The 15,322-nt window shown below is 42.4% G+C and overlaps 1 protein-coding gene across 2 annotated transcripts; it reads left to right on the forward strand.

The window, feature by feature from the left end:
* Positions 1–2,133: 2,133 nt before the first annotated feature.
* Positions 2,134–12,720, forward strand: LOC117266034 (protein tyrosine phosphatase type IVA 3). Of its 2 annotated transcripts, XM_033640959.2 has the most exons (8): positions 2,137–2,568; positions 2,974–2,993; positions 6,313–6,797; positions 8,556–8,699; positions 8,846–8,938; positions 9,056–9,186; positions 9,614–9,688; positions 10,041–12,720. In XM_033640959.2, the coding sequence occupies exons 4-8, from the start codon at positions 8,580–8,582 to the stop codon at positions 10,156–10,158; spliced, it is 537 nt and encodes a 178-aa protein (XP_033496850.1). In that variant the 5' UTR covers positions 2,137–2,568; positions 2,974–2,993; positions 6,313–6,797; positions 8,556–8,579; the 3' UTR covers positions 10,159–12,720. The 2 variants fall into 2 exon arrangements, with proteins under 2 accessions (XP_033496849.1, XP_033496850.1); XM_033640958.2 differs by lacking the exon at positions 2,974–2,993 and having other exon boundaries at positions 2,134–2,568.
* The last annotated feature ends 2,602 nt before the right edge of the window (positions 12,721–15,322 follow it).

Raw genomic sequence — 15,322 nt, forward strand, 5'->3', positions numbered from 1 at the left:
TAGTGAAGAAATATGAGGCCAAACGTAGCAATAATCCACTGTATTCGTTTACTTTATTTATCATACATGAAGACTGAATTCATTTTGGTCGCAAGATGTAGCCCTTACCCTAACCTCAACTGCCTTTTTTTTTTTAACCTAACACTTATCAGCTGGCGAAACGCTAACTTAGCAATTTCTGCAGGGCTATGGCTTCCGGACTCCAGACAACATTTGCATGGTATGCTCCTGTAGGTAGCAAATGGGCTGAACAATGGGCCCTTTATGGGACTGTCCACGGGTTCAATAATGGTCCCATGCCATCTGACCAAATGGATGGGTTTACCCAAATGGGTCATGCTGGGTTATGCTAGGGCTACCTGAGTGCCAAGTTGGTATGGGCCTGACATGGGGATCTTATCTGGAGCCCACTTGGGTAAAATCAACCATGTGGGCAATTGGCATGGGGCCATTGTAGAACCTGTGGACAATCCAATATTTTTCAGCCCCAGAGGTTGCCACTTGGTGGCAGAAAGAAGTCAATGCAAAATGACCCTACGTCTCGCTTTATTTAACCTCTGAAAGCATTTTCCTAACGACTTCATGGCTTTAAACGCTACTTTCAAGTCTTCTTCAATACAATATGATATTCATTTTGAATATTGTGATCCCATTTAGAGTGAAATAGATGATAAAGGACAGTATGCTTTAGGGCATGGCTACTTTGTGATTGAGAAGTCGCTACCACAGTGTGTCCTTCGGTTTTTGGTTAAATCCACCCTGCACTCATAAATATGGTCACCTCAGGCTCCAAAAAACCAAGATAGCGACACCCAACATGCCAAATCGATACTACTTAACATTATTCCACAAACCAATGGGTGATGTCATGGTGCGAACTTCCCACTCAAACCTTTGCTTGTATGCCATGCCCATCTGTCCCCCCATGTTCCCATCTCTCTCAACACATACTGATAACACCTGCGCTTGAAAAGGTGTAAACTTTCTGTACTGTACAGTATGTGGACGAGCAATACTCACGTCTATGTTTAGATGTTGTTCTTGGTCCTCATTAAAGTACTTCAAGACAAAATGATGTCCTCTCTTTTTCCATCATGTGCTTCTTCTCTCTGGTCTCTCTGAAGGTCTCTTTCTTGCCGCTAATCACTACGTATGGCTATATTTACAAAAAAGGTGTAGGGTCACCATAAGGAAAATCAAAGGTAGGATAACACTGGGCTATAAAAGAGAAGCTGGAAACTTGTCACCACAATGCATGCAACAAGCGTTACTCCCGTTTTGAGAGCACATATACACACAGAAACGTCCTGTCTATAAGCAACAGTGATGATTGTAAACATTAGCATTTGACTGTGATAAACTAGAAAGCATTCAAGTTGTGCTTCGGCTAATTTTAGCTAGTAAGAGATGTTTTTTAAAGGTCCGTGCGTGGGTTAACAGCTGTGTCAACCTCTACTCAAAGTGATTGATAGTGAGGTGAGGCTCCAGCTTGTCCTGCTTTGAGAAGTCTCTGCATATGACTGCCTTGTGACTCCCTGGACTCACATATCCATACCATAAGCTTGTAAACAAATTGGATAAAATGAAGCCTAAAACTTAAAAAACACAAAGCTGCATGGGTTTCTCTGAAATTTGCCTCAAAGGACATCAGTTTAAAAAGTGTGTCCTGCAGGTTTCACCCTGTTTGTGCGATTTCTTGACAAACACATTGAGACTATTGTCAGTTAAGGAGAAAGTTATTTCCATGAACTGAGACTCTAAGGTTTGACTTGTCCAATCTGTCTGGTGGCTCAAAGGACCGTCTATTTTTAGTTGGTTCAGGCAGGGGAAGGGGGGAGAGAGGGAGGAAAGGAAAATAAGAGAAGGACCAGACAGACGTGTCATGGCAGAAAAAACCTCACTGGACTGACAGTTTCACAGATTCTTCTTGCTACATTTACGAGAAACATGAACAGAAAACACTGATGTGTATTTATTTTGTTGCTCACACCACGCTGTATGTTAGACCAAAGACTTCCTTGACTGGACCTTGCAATCATCAGCCTATAGGAATGGAGAGGAGAGGAGAGGAGAGGAGAGGAGAGGAGAGGAGGAGGGGGAACAGCACCTCTTCTTTACCCAGCAAGAGGGGAGGGAAAAAGGAGTCGAGTCGAGTGGATGAAGAGGAGGAGGAGGGAGTGAGGCTCTTCTCCTCTCCCTCTAAGAGCATTAACTGTAGAGTGTTCTGGTAGTGACAGGGCTGTCAGGGTCAGATGGCTGCTCAGCCTGATTAGACCAGCTCACAGCAGATCCTCAGTTGCACTGCTACAGCAAGGTAGAGCTACACTGCACGTACAGTACAAACATCGCAGCGGCTGCTGAGAGGCCAGGGGGTACAGGGAGAGGTGGGTAGTGCAGTGTTACAGTGGGGCAGAGCAACAGGTTGTTGCAGGAAGATTTTTTTCTGCTGGTTGACCACCAGACATTTCAGCGTATAGAGGCAGAAACAGACAAGAAGCAGGTGGAGTTTACTGTGGAGAAGAGGCAGAAGAACTGAAGTCTGTGGTTGGGGATGTCATTGAATAGCAGGTAAGGACAATCACTTTCTAGATATTGTGTTTGGGTTGTTTCTGTTTTTATAATATCATAGTAAGTGTAACTTTTGAGAACAGTAAGTGACAGATAACAAATGTAGATACAATGATTTCCACAGTAGTGGGACCCCAGATAGTAATCAAACTTATCACAGTTCTTCACTGGAACAGGCTGTGATGCATCACAGACTATCGTTTCCACAAAAAAATGTGTTGTGTCATAGAATCAGCTGCTGGTATAGATACAGCTATAAATACAGCTGCAGGTATTCAGTGTCTACAGGGGCTTACTATAACAGGCAGTCAGCTGGTTGTATGTCAGCACTCACTGTTGTGGGGCTGCTGCTGCTGCTGCTGCTGCTTTTGCAGGACTAACTGGTTTGTGGATTTTCCTGTTCAGCAGCCAAGCTGTCCACTGAGGTAAGAGGGATGGCTGTACAGTCTAAACAACTCAAATTTAGGCATTTAGCACATCTTGTTTTTCAGAGTGACGTGATGCAGAAAAAACTCCTCTGTAGTTATGAGGGCAGCAGACGTGAACGTGCTTTAACAGCACTGATCCTAATTGAGGCTACTACTAACCTGCCTTGTTACTGTCTTTACTACTAACCTACAAGCTTACTGTTGCATTGCACACTGCAAGTACTGTAGAAAAGTTTGGGAGCCTGACGCGGCTCTGAAATAATATTGAGATCCATATTTAACTTCTTTGGCTTGTGACAGGGAAACAGTCAGGCAGCCAGATGACCAACTGGGGACCTGCACCTGTTTTTACAAACCAAACTGGGCTCTAAGGTAACAGGGAAGACCAGCCTTGCAGTTTTAATTGGAATTACTGCTACCGTCTGGCCATTTCCCTCATGCTCCTTTATGCTTTCATATGATGTTTTTCTGTTAAGTCACTTGGCTTCAAATGTCAGCTAAATGCCTAAAATGACTGCAGATTTAGTATTTAAACAGAAGAAATAAATGTTAGATGCTTTAGAGTGTTTATACACCTCATCTGTCACTTGATTTTAGTGAGGTTACTGCCCTGTTTTGTCTGTGACAGTAGCTTCTGTTGTGTTGCTTTGTGTGATATGAATTTGTTTTATCCTGTGTGTTGTGCCTGTGTTACATGAGGCTGTAAAATACATGAAAGCCATTTAAAGGGACAGTTCACCCCCAAACAAAATACATATTTTTTTCTCATACCTGCAGTGCTATTTATCAATTTAGATTGTTTTGGTGTGAGTTGCTGAGTGTTGGAGATATTGGCATCTACTCACAGACAAGAGTCTTGTGCTTTTGACAGCTCGGCTGAGCCAAGCCCTCAGAAACAGCGCTGATGGACCAGAATTTGATTTATTTGGTCTGATAACACTTTGAAAGTCTGGTAGAGTTGTGCAGTAAATTGTTTTATCCCCATTCAAATTAGTGGTGCACTTAACCTGGGGCCTTGAATGTGAAAGATCCAGGTCATTTTATACCTTGGAAGTCTAATTCTTTGAGCAACTTTCACAGAAATGAACAGGGCCCCACCTCCAGCGCTGTATCCAGCTCTCTGTAATGCTAACTATCTCAGTGGTGCTTGGTGAGCTAGCAATAGACACATGCTTCCATCTGTGTGGTGATACGGTTGGTGAGTGAAGTTCAGTAGAGGGAAAATAATTCCTAAATTAAACTGCTCACAAGGTCTGTGGATTATCTTAAGTAACTGGGTCATGATTTCTGGAAAGAGACATTGCTGTTGAGTTTTTTTAAATGTGTTTTTTTTTTGTGGTGCCTTGAGCACCACAAGCCCAGTGCCATCTAGTTCCATCATGTTTGAGAGAAAGCAGACATCTCTACAGCTGATATCTACAGCACTTGGCAACTCACACCAAAACAATTTAGACTGATAAAAACAGCACTACAGGTAAGAGGAAATATATATACTTTTAATTTTGGGGTGAACTGTCCCTTTAAGTAGAATAAATATCCTTTCTTCACTTCGAATTGACTGGATGGAAAACAATTGACCTCTGTCCTGATTAGTGGTAACACAGGATAAATTCCTAATAATAGATGGTCAACAACCTGGAATAGACCGCACTCTTCTGGGAGAGTAAGTCGGCATGTGATTATGAAGTGTGTGTGTGTGTGTGTGTGTGTTGTCAGAGCTGAGATGAGGAGGTGAGGACGGATTACCCAGAGTACCTCTGGACTTTCCCTTGTTGTTTGTCTGAATGTTTGGGCACTTAAGTGAGAGGAAGCTTACACCTTTGTCCACTTCCCATTATATTTCCCTCACTACCTCTTCCTGTTGTCCATAGAATAATAGATTATCAGCATTTGTGGTTTATTTCCTGCCTTGGGTACAACACCTATCTCTTAACTACATTATGTTTAGTCACAATCTAGGGTTATCAAACAGTTTTCTGTAATTGTTGGTGGCCTTTTAAGTAGAGTATTATACTTGTTGTCTTTTGAAGAAACTGCATTTGAATTTCCAAGCATTGTGCATCCTTTATGTTTCCACTAAAGTACTTAATATTCACCTGGACAGAATGAGGCAAACGTAAAATGTCTACAGATATACTAAACCAGTAGTAAAGCATATTGTATAACTGGACTTCAGCCCAATGGAAATGAGCTGTTACACATAAATTATAGACCATCATTTTAACAACAGTTGTTTGCATAACAAAATATGCCAAAGTCAGTGGCTGCTGTTGCATTTTTCAAAAATTAGTGATCTGGCATACATTAAAGATGCAATGAAGGAACTCAAAAAAGAGCTGGATGACACTTATCAACAAGCACTTTGCAATCCAAAGTCAATATGTGTCAATTAAACTGGCAAATTCATCATCAAAGTCATTCCAGCCTAAGTCTATGAAGGCCTGCTCTAGCTAAAGTAGCAAGTGAGCTAACCCTCCTTTTTATTCTGTTTTACAGTTTGTACTCAACATTTGATATTTTGTCCCCAGGGCGGAGGAAATGCCCTCACATTCACTACTCTTCTACACTTAGAGTCCTCCCAGTCTTTTTTTTCTTCTCTTCAGACCAAATTTAATTTGGCTGATATTGTGCAGGCTGATCTAATAACATTTTCCATATTTTGTGAGCCACATCATGTATTAGATTTTCTACCCCATGCTGCATCTGTCATCTGTTCCCCCAGCTTTCTTGTCCTTTCCATGCAAGTAGGAGCACTTTTGTACATTGTTCAGTAACTACATAAGGTGATAGTTTACTCGTTGTGTATGTACGTGTGTGTGCACACAACTGATTTTTCAAACACTATGAGCTAATGGTCTTTGTATTTGGCAGTGTCTGGCTTGTTAATTTAAATATTCATTTTAAATCATTACATGGACCAATCAATTTTTTGAAAGTCTTCTTGGGTTCATTAGTGATAGGCTGCAGTTGTGACGTTTTTGCATGCAGAAATCTTAATCAGTTTTGACATTTAAAACTAATAATCATACTTTTGTTTAGTGCGTTCAATGGTAAATCATTTAAGATCTGTATGCAAACACGTGTTTCTGTGTTCATGGATATGGACATAAGCTGCCCTTCACATTACTGATGAAGGCTGTCATTAGTATATTTAATCATATATTTTATGGGCAGATTTTGCAGACACCATGCTTGGAACACTGGAACAAATGCTGCATTGTGTATTATTTATGAGACCATTTAATCATTTTTATTACTGTTTTCCGAAAGTTTATCATGGAAAGAGCTAATCATTTTGTTATGTTTTGTACCGTAGAACTGCTGGTTGATGGAGTTTGTGCGGCGGAGTGGTGACTACTGCCACGCCCAACACATTTAGAGCCTGTCTGGGATGAAGCTGCACAATGCAGTCCTGCGGCTGTGAAACCTGAAAGACCGTTGGCCTTTGCCCTCTGAACCAGCCAGCTGATGGGGTAACTCGTGGGGCCTCGACACTGGAAGCTAACTGGAGAGAGAAGGAACGAGAGCACTATTGAGAGACACAGAGAGAGAAGGACTGAAGCAGTGACAATAAGAGAGATAAAAGCAGAGAGACAGACAGAGAGAGAGAGAGAGCTGCACACTGTGACTTCCTGAACTGTAGGATACAGTCAAGTGATGGAGTAAGACAACAGGATCTCAGAATTGGGGAAAATACTTTCAAGGCGATAAAAAACAAAGTCCCCCAACAGGAAGTTGACAAGAGACAGGAAGTCCTGGAGACCTGATTTAAACAGCTACCTGCTTCAGCTCGAGCCAAAGGTGAGGCGTGGCTGGTAACCAGAGCTTGACTAAATATAGTGATGTACCAACACCTTTACCTCCTGACTTGTTCTGGCCTGATTACAGGATGCTGTGGTCATTTGTTTACTTTGGTCAGTGTGTTCTGAAAGCTTTTAGCTTTAGCATTTATCCACAATAATGTATTACATCCCAGACCTTGCATAGAAATACATTACCTTGTACATTTTCAGTGCTATTTCACATTTTTTTTTAGAAGTTGTTGCACGATGAAAATACAGGTGAAATTACCTTATTTGAGTCCAGGTATGGCTCTCCTGTGTTCTTGGGAAGTGTAAACCAAAATAACATGGTACTCTGTAATATGAATATGCAGCATTGGCTACGACAAGCTCCTTTAGTCAGACAGTTAAGCCCAAAGTCGTCACTGGCTTCATATTTGCTTCTGTTTGACCAGCATGTGAGGACTCTGATATCAACCCAATAGTTCTTATCAGTACCCCAACAAGAATAGTGTCTGTGTATGTGTTTGGGTATGTTACGCACCCCTGAATTATTGAAATTAAAATTCCATCCTAAAATACACTCACATCCCTGTTATCTTATTTGAAATGTGAGAAAGAGCAATGCCAGTCCACAAGAGACACTCTATAAAGCACATGCTCCATTGACAGCTACAACTTTGTCATCTTTGTTTTTGTATTTGATTATAAAATGTATCCGTATCTGCATTCATAAAATTCAAGATCAGTGAAAGATATGATGATGTGAGACTTTTTAATTTGATGTCTCTTCTCAAACCCGCAGATAAAGTTGAGCAGAGCTACGACAGGAATTATGTTAGGTCAAAACTCAGTGTACCAATAGATAGAGGTGTGAGTTGTCCCACCTTAACAGAGCCTGAGGGAGATGTCAATCAACAGCAGTCTGCGCCTACCTGCACAGTTTGGAGATGAGGTTTAAGAGCCTGTGGGGGTGTAGGGCCTCTCACTACAGTATTAGATTCCTCTTTGAACACCGCTGAGACTTATATAAAACAACCACCAATGAGATTTACATCAAAGGACTGTGAATATGTGACCTTGTTGTGAGTCTGGAGATGTCTTAAGAATGTAACAGGTTTGGTTGCATTTGAAAACACTTGCAGAAATGTGGTCAGGAAGCTTGCAGTGTGTGGGCAGGTTTAGTTGAAAAGACCTTTTTCATAGCAGACATTATGAATCGTCATAGTAGGAAAAGCACATGTGTTACATCAGTGATGGCTCTGTTATATTCAAGGGTCCCAGTGAGCATGACAGTGTGACAGTGAGCCAGCACAAACAACAATAGGACCCTGAAACTGAAGCAGCTAAATAGAAATCAGCCATTGGAAATGGTTGAGACAAATCTGGAAAACTGAGTGTTCTGTGGTCAGCAAAACCCAAGTTCACGCCAAAATAAAATATACATATTAAATGTATTTTGTAGCACTTGGAGCACCACAAACCAAGTGCCACCTAGCTCCATTATATTGGAGAGAAGGCAGACATCTCTACAGCTGATATCGCCAACACTCAGCAACTTACACCAAAACAGTCTAGATTAATAAATAACACTATAGTTGAGAGAAAAAAATGTATTTTTGATTTTAGAGTCCCTTTAAAGTAACTTTTAGTAACTCGTTAAAGCTGTTTAAGACCTCATGAGGACGTTTTGTATTTTTTTATATGTCCAAGGACCTTAAAAATGCCAAATATTTGACAGCATGTTATTCATATACAGTACATTTCTCCTTGACAGTAAAAGGTCAGAGGTCATCCTTGGATGTCAAAGGCCACACTGGGCACCATGAATCGTCCAGCTCCAGTGGAACTGTGCCACAAGAACATGAGATTCCTCATCACACACAACCCCACAGACAGCACACTCAGCTCCTTCATAGAGGTAAGAAATGTGTGTTTTCGTGTGTATAAACTGTACGTGTTGTTTCCCTTGCTGACATGCTACTGAAATGACTAAGAGACATTTTAACTGAATTGAATTGATCTATTGTGTATTGTGAAAATCATCTCCTGTGTCGTCCCTGTCAGGACCTGAAGCGCTACGGTGCCACCACAGTTGTTCGAGTCTGCGATGTCACCTATGATAAAACACCATTGGAGAAAGACGGCATCACTGTGGTGGTGAGCTCATACTTATCACACACTAAACACACACGCAGCATTCACACTCGGATGTAGTCATTCTATGACAAAATACAGAGTGCCAGGAATACTGTAACTGTTATGCTTTTATTCCAGGATTGGCCGTTTGATGACGGAGCCCCGCCCCCCAGTAAGCTGGTTGATGATTGGTTGAGTCTGCTGAAGAAGAAGTTTCAGGAGGATCCAGGATGCTGCGTGGCTGTTCACTGTGTGGCGGGACTGGGAAGGTGAAAGACACATCTAAAAAACAAACAAACAAACAAACAAACAAAATGGATACATCTAATACAGTTTGTATTATTATTATTATGTGTTGAATATAAGACGAGGTGCGATTGGTTGGTTGGAGTCCCACAGTCAGTAGCCTACTGTCCCACACATATGATGATATTGTACACAGCATAATTGGATGATAAGATCTGATAAGTTTTGTTGTACACACACACACACACACACACACACAGGAACAGATTCTAGTTAGAAAAGTGACGAAACCTGAGACAAAAGCAGTAGCTGTCATCTGATCGTTCCATTTCCAAACAGTATTTTTAAAACTTTTTCAAGATGAAGATAAATTGGTTATTTTTACAAAGACAACAGCAGACTCAACAGACGCAGACATGACTGTGTGTGTGTGTTTGTGCATGCATACAGGGCTCCTGTGCTGGTTGCTCTAGCTCTGATAGAGAGTGGGATGAAGTATGAAGATGCTATCCAACTCATCAGACAGTAAGTTCATTTATATGCTACGTCCTCATCATGCAGAAGTAGCAAGTATGGTGAAAGAGCATTGCTGTAGTAGTCACAAGACAGCTTCATCTAATATGTAAATACTTAACACTATTTAGGAACACATCTTTACACCACAAATACAGTTTATGCAATATTTTAACACTGATGTGTAGAAATGGAAATTCTCTCTCTTTGGTGCCATCTGGTGGTGGTACCAAGGAGGACAATGTGGCATGCTGAGGACCCAATTATAAAGCACTGCTCCAGATTTGGTTTGTGCAATGAGGGTAATTAAGAAGGGTTACATCACACACTTCCATCAAACGCTGCTTGTCTTTGTGTGTTTCAGGAAGCGTCGTGGAGCCATCAACAGTAAACAACTAACCTACCTGGAGAAATACAGATCCAAGCAGAGACTCCGCTTCAAAGACTCTCATGCACAAAAGAACAAGTGTTGCACAATGTGAACACACACAGACACACAGACACATACACAGACACACACACACGCACACACACTCAGACATATTGTACCCCTCAAATGCTCTCAGGAATACCACCATACGAGCCTTGTGTCACTGTCACAAACACTAAAATATATGGGCTTCATTAGTCCGTGTGTACCCCGACAATTTTGAATGTTTTTACTGCAGCTTTAGACTTCTTGACTTTTAAAGATTATTTAATCGGCATGTTTGCTTTAAAATATAGTTTACAGTGAAAAAAAACTGACAAAGATAGGCGAGGGAGAGAAAAATCACATAAAAAGTTACGTTTTGTGGCTAATTTGTGATGCATATTTGTTCTAGAGACAGAGCTGGGTCAGAGATAGTGTGTTGAGGTTTATAAATCACATTGTTATTTTTGACGAAACAAATCCATAGTGAACACCAAAGGGGACAAAGGGGATTTATTATGATATAAATTATATTGGCCTTCAAAACCTCAAATCATACCAGATATTTTGTGAGAATACCACTGAATTTACATTACTTTTTACAGATGCTGATTCTGTTTAAACGTCACCTTGATCAGGGTATAAAAGGACATGCAGTATTGCTGTGATTCTTTCTGTTTTATGGAATGAAAAACCCTTTACATAGGCTACCTTTTAAACAATGTTGGGAGACTAAAACTATACACACTTAAACACAGGGCTAAAATCATTTTAGCGGGTCAGTGTTTTTACTGTAAATTTGTGTCAAAACTCAAAGTTGACTCTCTCTTTTACATTATTCCTGTTGGTGTCTGTTCTCAGTGTAACTGGAGATACAAGGGCTCATTTTCATCCCACTATTTTCTGCCATTCATTAAAAATCTCTTAAAAAACAGCTTCTAAATTGCTAGGTGAAGCACTGTAGTAAATATAAAGCCTTCATTTGGTGTTGACTAATTCACCGTTTTAATATGACTTCATTGAGCTCAAGTTATGTGTTTACATATCAGTGTGTGCATTATATTATGCTCTGTTTACCGACACCCACAGATGGAGACATCTTTGTCAGCAGCAGCTGATTTCAAACCAGGAATAAAGCTGGGGTAGGCAGTTTAATTTGGGTATCACTGGGCAAAACCCCCCCGTAATAAACATTAAGCAAATTGAAATTCGAGCGGTCTGAGAGAAAACAAGACTTCTGCACCTCCTCTTGGCTGTCTTCATGTTTTGGAAAATTTGGTCCGTAACAAGAGACTTTGGCCAATCACGGGTCACTTCAGACAGAGATTGTTCCTGTTGGCTGTTCTACTAATGCAGATGTGCGAGTATGTCCGTTCGGTGAAAGCCTGACTCAGTGGTGGAGAATCCTGCAGAGAAAGTTGTTATCTCCAGCTTGGCAACAAAAAAAATAACCCAAAGAGGGACGACAGACTTATCAAAAAGAGAGTCTGAAAGAGAATCTGACAATAAACACAGTAAAACAAGTGTCAGTATCAGCACAGCATTTCAGAGATGGAGATGAAATGTTACTAAAAGTTTAGCCTTCTGCTAACAGGAGCCAGAGCTGGATCAGCAAACTTTCTGTTGCTGCTGTGACAAAGGTGCTGCTGCTGGCTACCAGCCTGCTGTGGCACCCGTGGAGGATGTATTTTCAAATTCTGCCCTTTTTCTTTTTTTTTTTTTTTTGCCTTTTCCAGATTTCTGCCTACCCCAGCTTTACAGTACATATGCTGTATAAAAATATAATAGTAGTTCTACAGTAACAATACTTTCTAAAATGACAGAAAGGTGTTGTAACTACTAGTTGTAAATAATATGAAATGAGGCATCACTTTTATTCTTCTAGAGGTCCTCTGATTCATCGACGACAAACATTTGCAAAGAATATTAAATCACTGCAGTTATTAAAAATATTTTGTCAGAGAGGAATTGTCATTTAATCAGCAGGTGACGACACCATCTCTCAGTCTTCATCCATGGATGATAAATGGATAAATTGGGAAATGGTCTAATCTTAGCACAGATATTGCTGTGCATCATTAAGGCTAGGTTAGGTTTGCTTGTGGGGTGGAGTTTACTTATTCACTTGTATTGTTCCTGAATGATGCATGTTGGTTACTGCTTCATTTTTGCTGGTGATAGAGTGATAGAGCTTTTTGTACGCATTAGTACATTGCTTGTGACAGTCTCCTCATTGTCTGATGTCCCGAACAATAATTTGTGAGAAAGTAATAAGAGCAGAGGGTGTAAAAATGAAGTAAAGAAGGAGACAGGAAAGAAAATCCACCATCTTTACCTACCTACTGACTGGCTAAAGTTTACTTGTTCATATGATGTGTGTGTGTGTGTGTGTGTGTGTGTGTTTGTTTGAATGTGTGTGTGTGTGTGTGTTTGTTTGAATGTGTGTGTGTGTGTGTGTGTGTGTGTGTGTGTGTTTGTGTTTGTGTTTGTGTATGTACAGTTTTTAGCCATTGTTAACCATTGGGACTGGCCGGAGCTGACACTTTTTTTTTTTAATGTAAAAACAAATGCTGTAAATGTCTGTAAATTATTGCATTGTTTAATAAAGGTTGTCCCTGTATTTTAGTTTTTCATATTTTTTTCTGTCTGTTTTACTGTGTCTACATGGATCCCTTTTTTGCAGCCTGATAATGTTCAATTCTGCTGGTTATTGATTAAAAAAGTATACAAACACGAGGGAAAAACAAAGAATTGATTAAACCCTGTTAAGAATTAATATGCCATCAAAAGAAAATACACTTAGCAAATTGAATGATCTGTCGATTTATTACCTCCTAATTGTCTACAATAGACACTATTATTGTTGCTGCAAATGGACTAGAAGTTTAAGTTAAGTCAGCCTTAGAGCTTGATGAGCATGCTCATATGAAGCATATTGTTTCTGTGCGGCTTGTGGAAGAAACATTTAGGTAGATTTAGCATTAAAACACAAGAAACACATAAATGAACAAACATTTACTTATATGCATTTGCAGTGAAACTTTTCCTAAAACTCCTCCCTCCATCCATCTTGACAGTGATTCATTCAGGCCTCGAAAGTCTATGCAGGGTCTCAAAGTCTTGTCCTTCTTCTCTACGAAGAAAAAACCCGCCCCAGCTGGAGACTAAGAGGGACGTATGTTGCCTGCAGCCAGTGATTAGTTTATGTAAGTCTCCAGTGCCTTTCTTTCTGTTCAATGTGGGGATTATGCCGAAGGAGCCATGGGTAACCCAGGATGATCAGCATACAAGAAGCGCCAAGGATGTAAAACTGGATGGTCTTGTGGTGGTTGCCGGACAAGAGCATGGGAATGTAGGTGGTCTGATGTGTGACTGTGCCCAAATTGTGGCCATCTAGGGCCTGAGCTGGAACCAGATGAGGCAGAGAAACCCATCTGAGCCAACTATGCAGGCGTCGGCACCAGAGTCTACCAGGGTTGCCAGGTTATGAGGACTGTCAGCAAGGAGAAGCCGGGCTAGAAACAGCGGTCTTTTGTTGTGGGGAGGCAGCGTCTTTGTCAAGCTCACCCGTTTCCCCACGATTACTGGTGAGCTTTGGCTTTTGCTGGGCAGGTTGATACAGTCTGCCTTCCCACAGTACATACACAGCTTGGAGTGGAGTCGACGTTCCCGTTCCTCAGGGGTTAGGGAAGTGCAGCCCAGCTGCATCGGTTCAGACTCCCCCATTTGCTGGAGGAGCCCCTCTGGACCAGACTGACAACTGGCAGGGTGGAGCCCCCTGACACCTCTCTCATCTACAGGCCTGGATGCAGAGGTCAGTCCAGTTAGCTAGCTCAGTGATCTCATCCACAATGGAGGGAACATCGTTGGTGACCAGCTCATCCTTGATGTAGTCAGCCAGGCCGTGGAGGAAGGCGTCATACAGGACAGCAGAGTTCCTGCTGATCTGACTGGCTTTGGTGCAGAAGTCGATGGAGTAGTCAGCCACCGTCCTGTCCCCTTGCTGTATGCCCATTAGCCCTTGTGCAGCCTCTGAGCTGGACACCCCCAAGCCAAAAACCTTGTATAGCTCCTCGGCAAATGACTGAAAGGAGGCGCAGGCTGGAGACTGTCTTTCCCACTCAGCGGATCCTCACAGTCGAGCCCGGCCCGTCAGGTGATTGATTGTGAAGGCCACCTTTGCCTGCTCTGAGGCGAATGTAAGAGGCTAAAGGGAGAACATCAGGGAACAGTTCATCAAAAAGGAGCCACAGGTTTCTGGATCTCCATCATAGCACTCCGGAGTTTCCACTTGGGCTCAGGGACGACTGTGGGCAACAAGGGAACAGGAGCCGATTGAGGAGGAGCTGGTGAGGGTGTGGGAGCAGCAGGCTGAGTGAGGAGGGATGTAGCTGCAGCAGCTGGCTGGCTACGGCTGCTAATGCTTGCCCTTTGATCTCGGCTGCCTGTCTTGCCTCTGCAGGACATCATTGCCTCATGCTGATGGAAGACACCCTCTGTCCTCTGAAGATGGCTAAGGTGAGTACAGATATCATTATCTGATGCAGCACAGCAGCACACGCAGCACAGCAGCACTAGCAGCTCTAGCAGCACTAGCAGCACTAGCAGCTTGCTCTCCACGCCTGATACGTTGCTGATCCAAGAAGCTATTTCTCCCCACAGTGGTACCTATACACCCTTACCACCTCATCACAACCCTGCTGGCTCCACTGACTGTTGTCTTAGTTTTGCATCGACCCACCGACTACCGGCACCTCCTACCCTTGCACCTAGCCGTTAGCATAGCTCAAGCTAGCCAACGTGCTACATCCATGGCCTGTGACAACACAATGCTCACAAAAGCAAACAAACAGATTACAGACCTTAAGGAAGACATCCGCCGACTCTCTCAGGAACTGCAAGGTAAACAGGCCATGCTGACCTCCTGCTTGGACCTGGCTCACGAACAGTCCTTGCACATTGTCTCCCTCAAAGCGGCCCTCCAGGACACCGTCCCATGGGATACTTCCACATGTCCGCGGCCTTCCTCCTCCTCCACACCCAGCCTCCAGACATCCTGGGCTGAAGTTGGAATCCGCATAGCTAAAGCTAGCCAACGTGCTAGCCCCGCCGCTAGCTCTCTGCACACGGCTGCTGGTGGTGCAACGCCTGGCTCTGGAAAGGCCGCTGGCCCCTCTCCGCCTGCGGCTACTGGTGCTTCACCCTCAGGCTCAGGTGGCTCCACGTCTGGGGTA

The sequence above is a fragment of the Epinephelus lanceolatus genome, chromosome 10 (genome assembly GCF_041903045.1).
Source record: "Epinephelus lanceolatus isolate andai-2023 chromosome 10, ASM4190304v1, whole genome shotgun sequence".
Classification (NCBI taxonomy): domain Eukaryota; kingdom Metazoa; phylum Chordata; class Actinopteri; order Perciformes; family Serranidae; genus Epinephelus; species Epinephelus lanceolatus.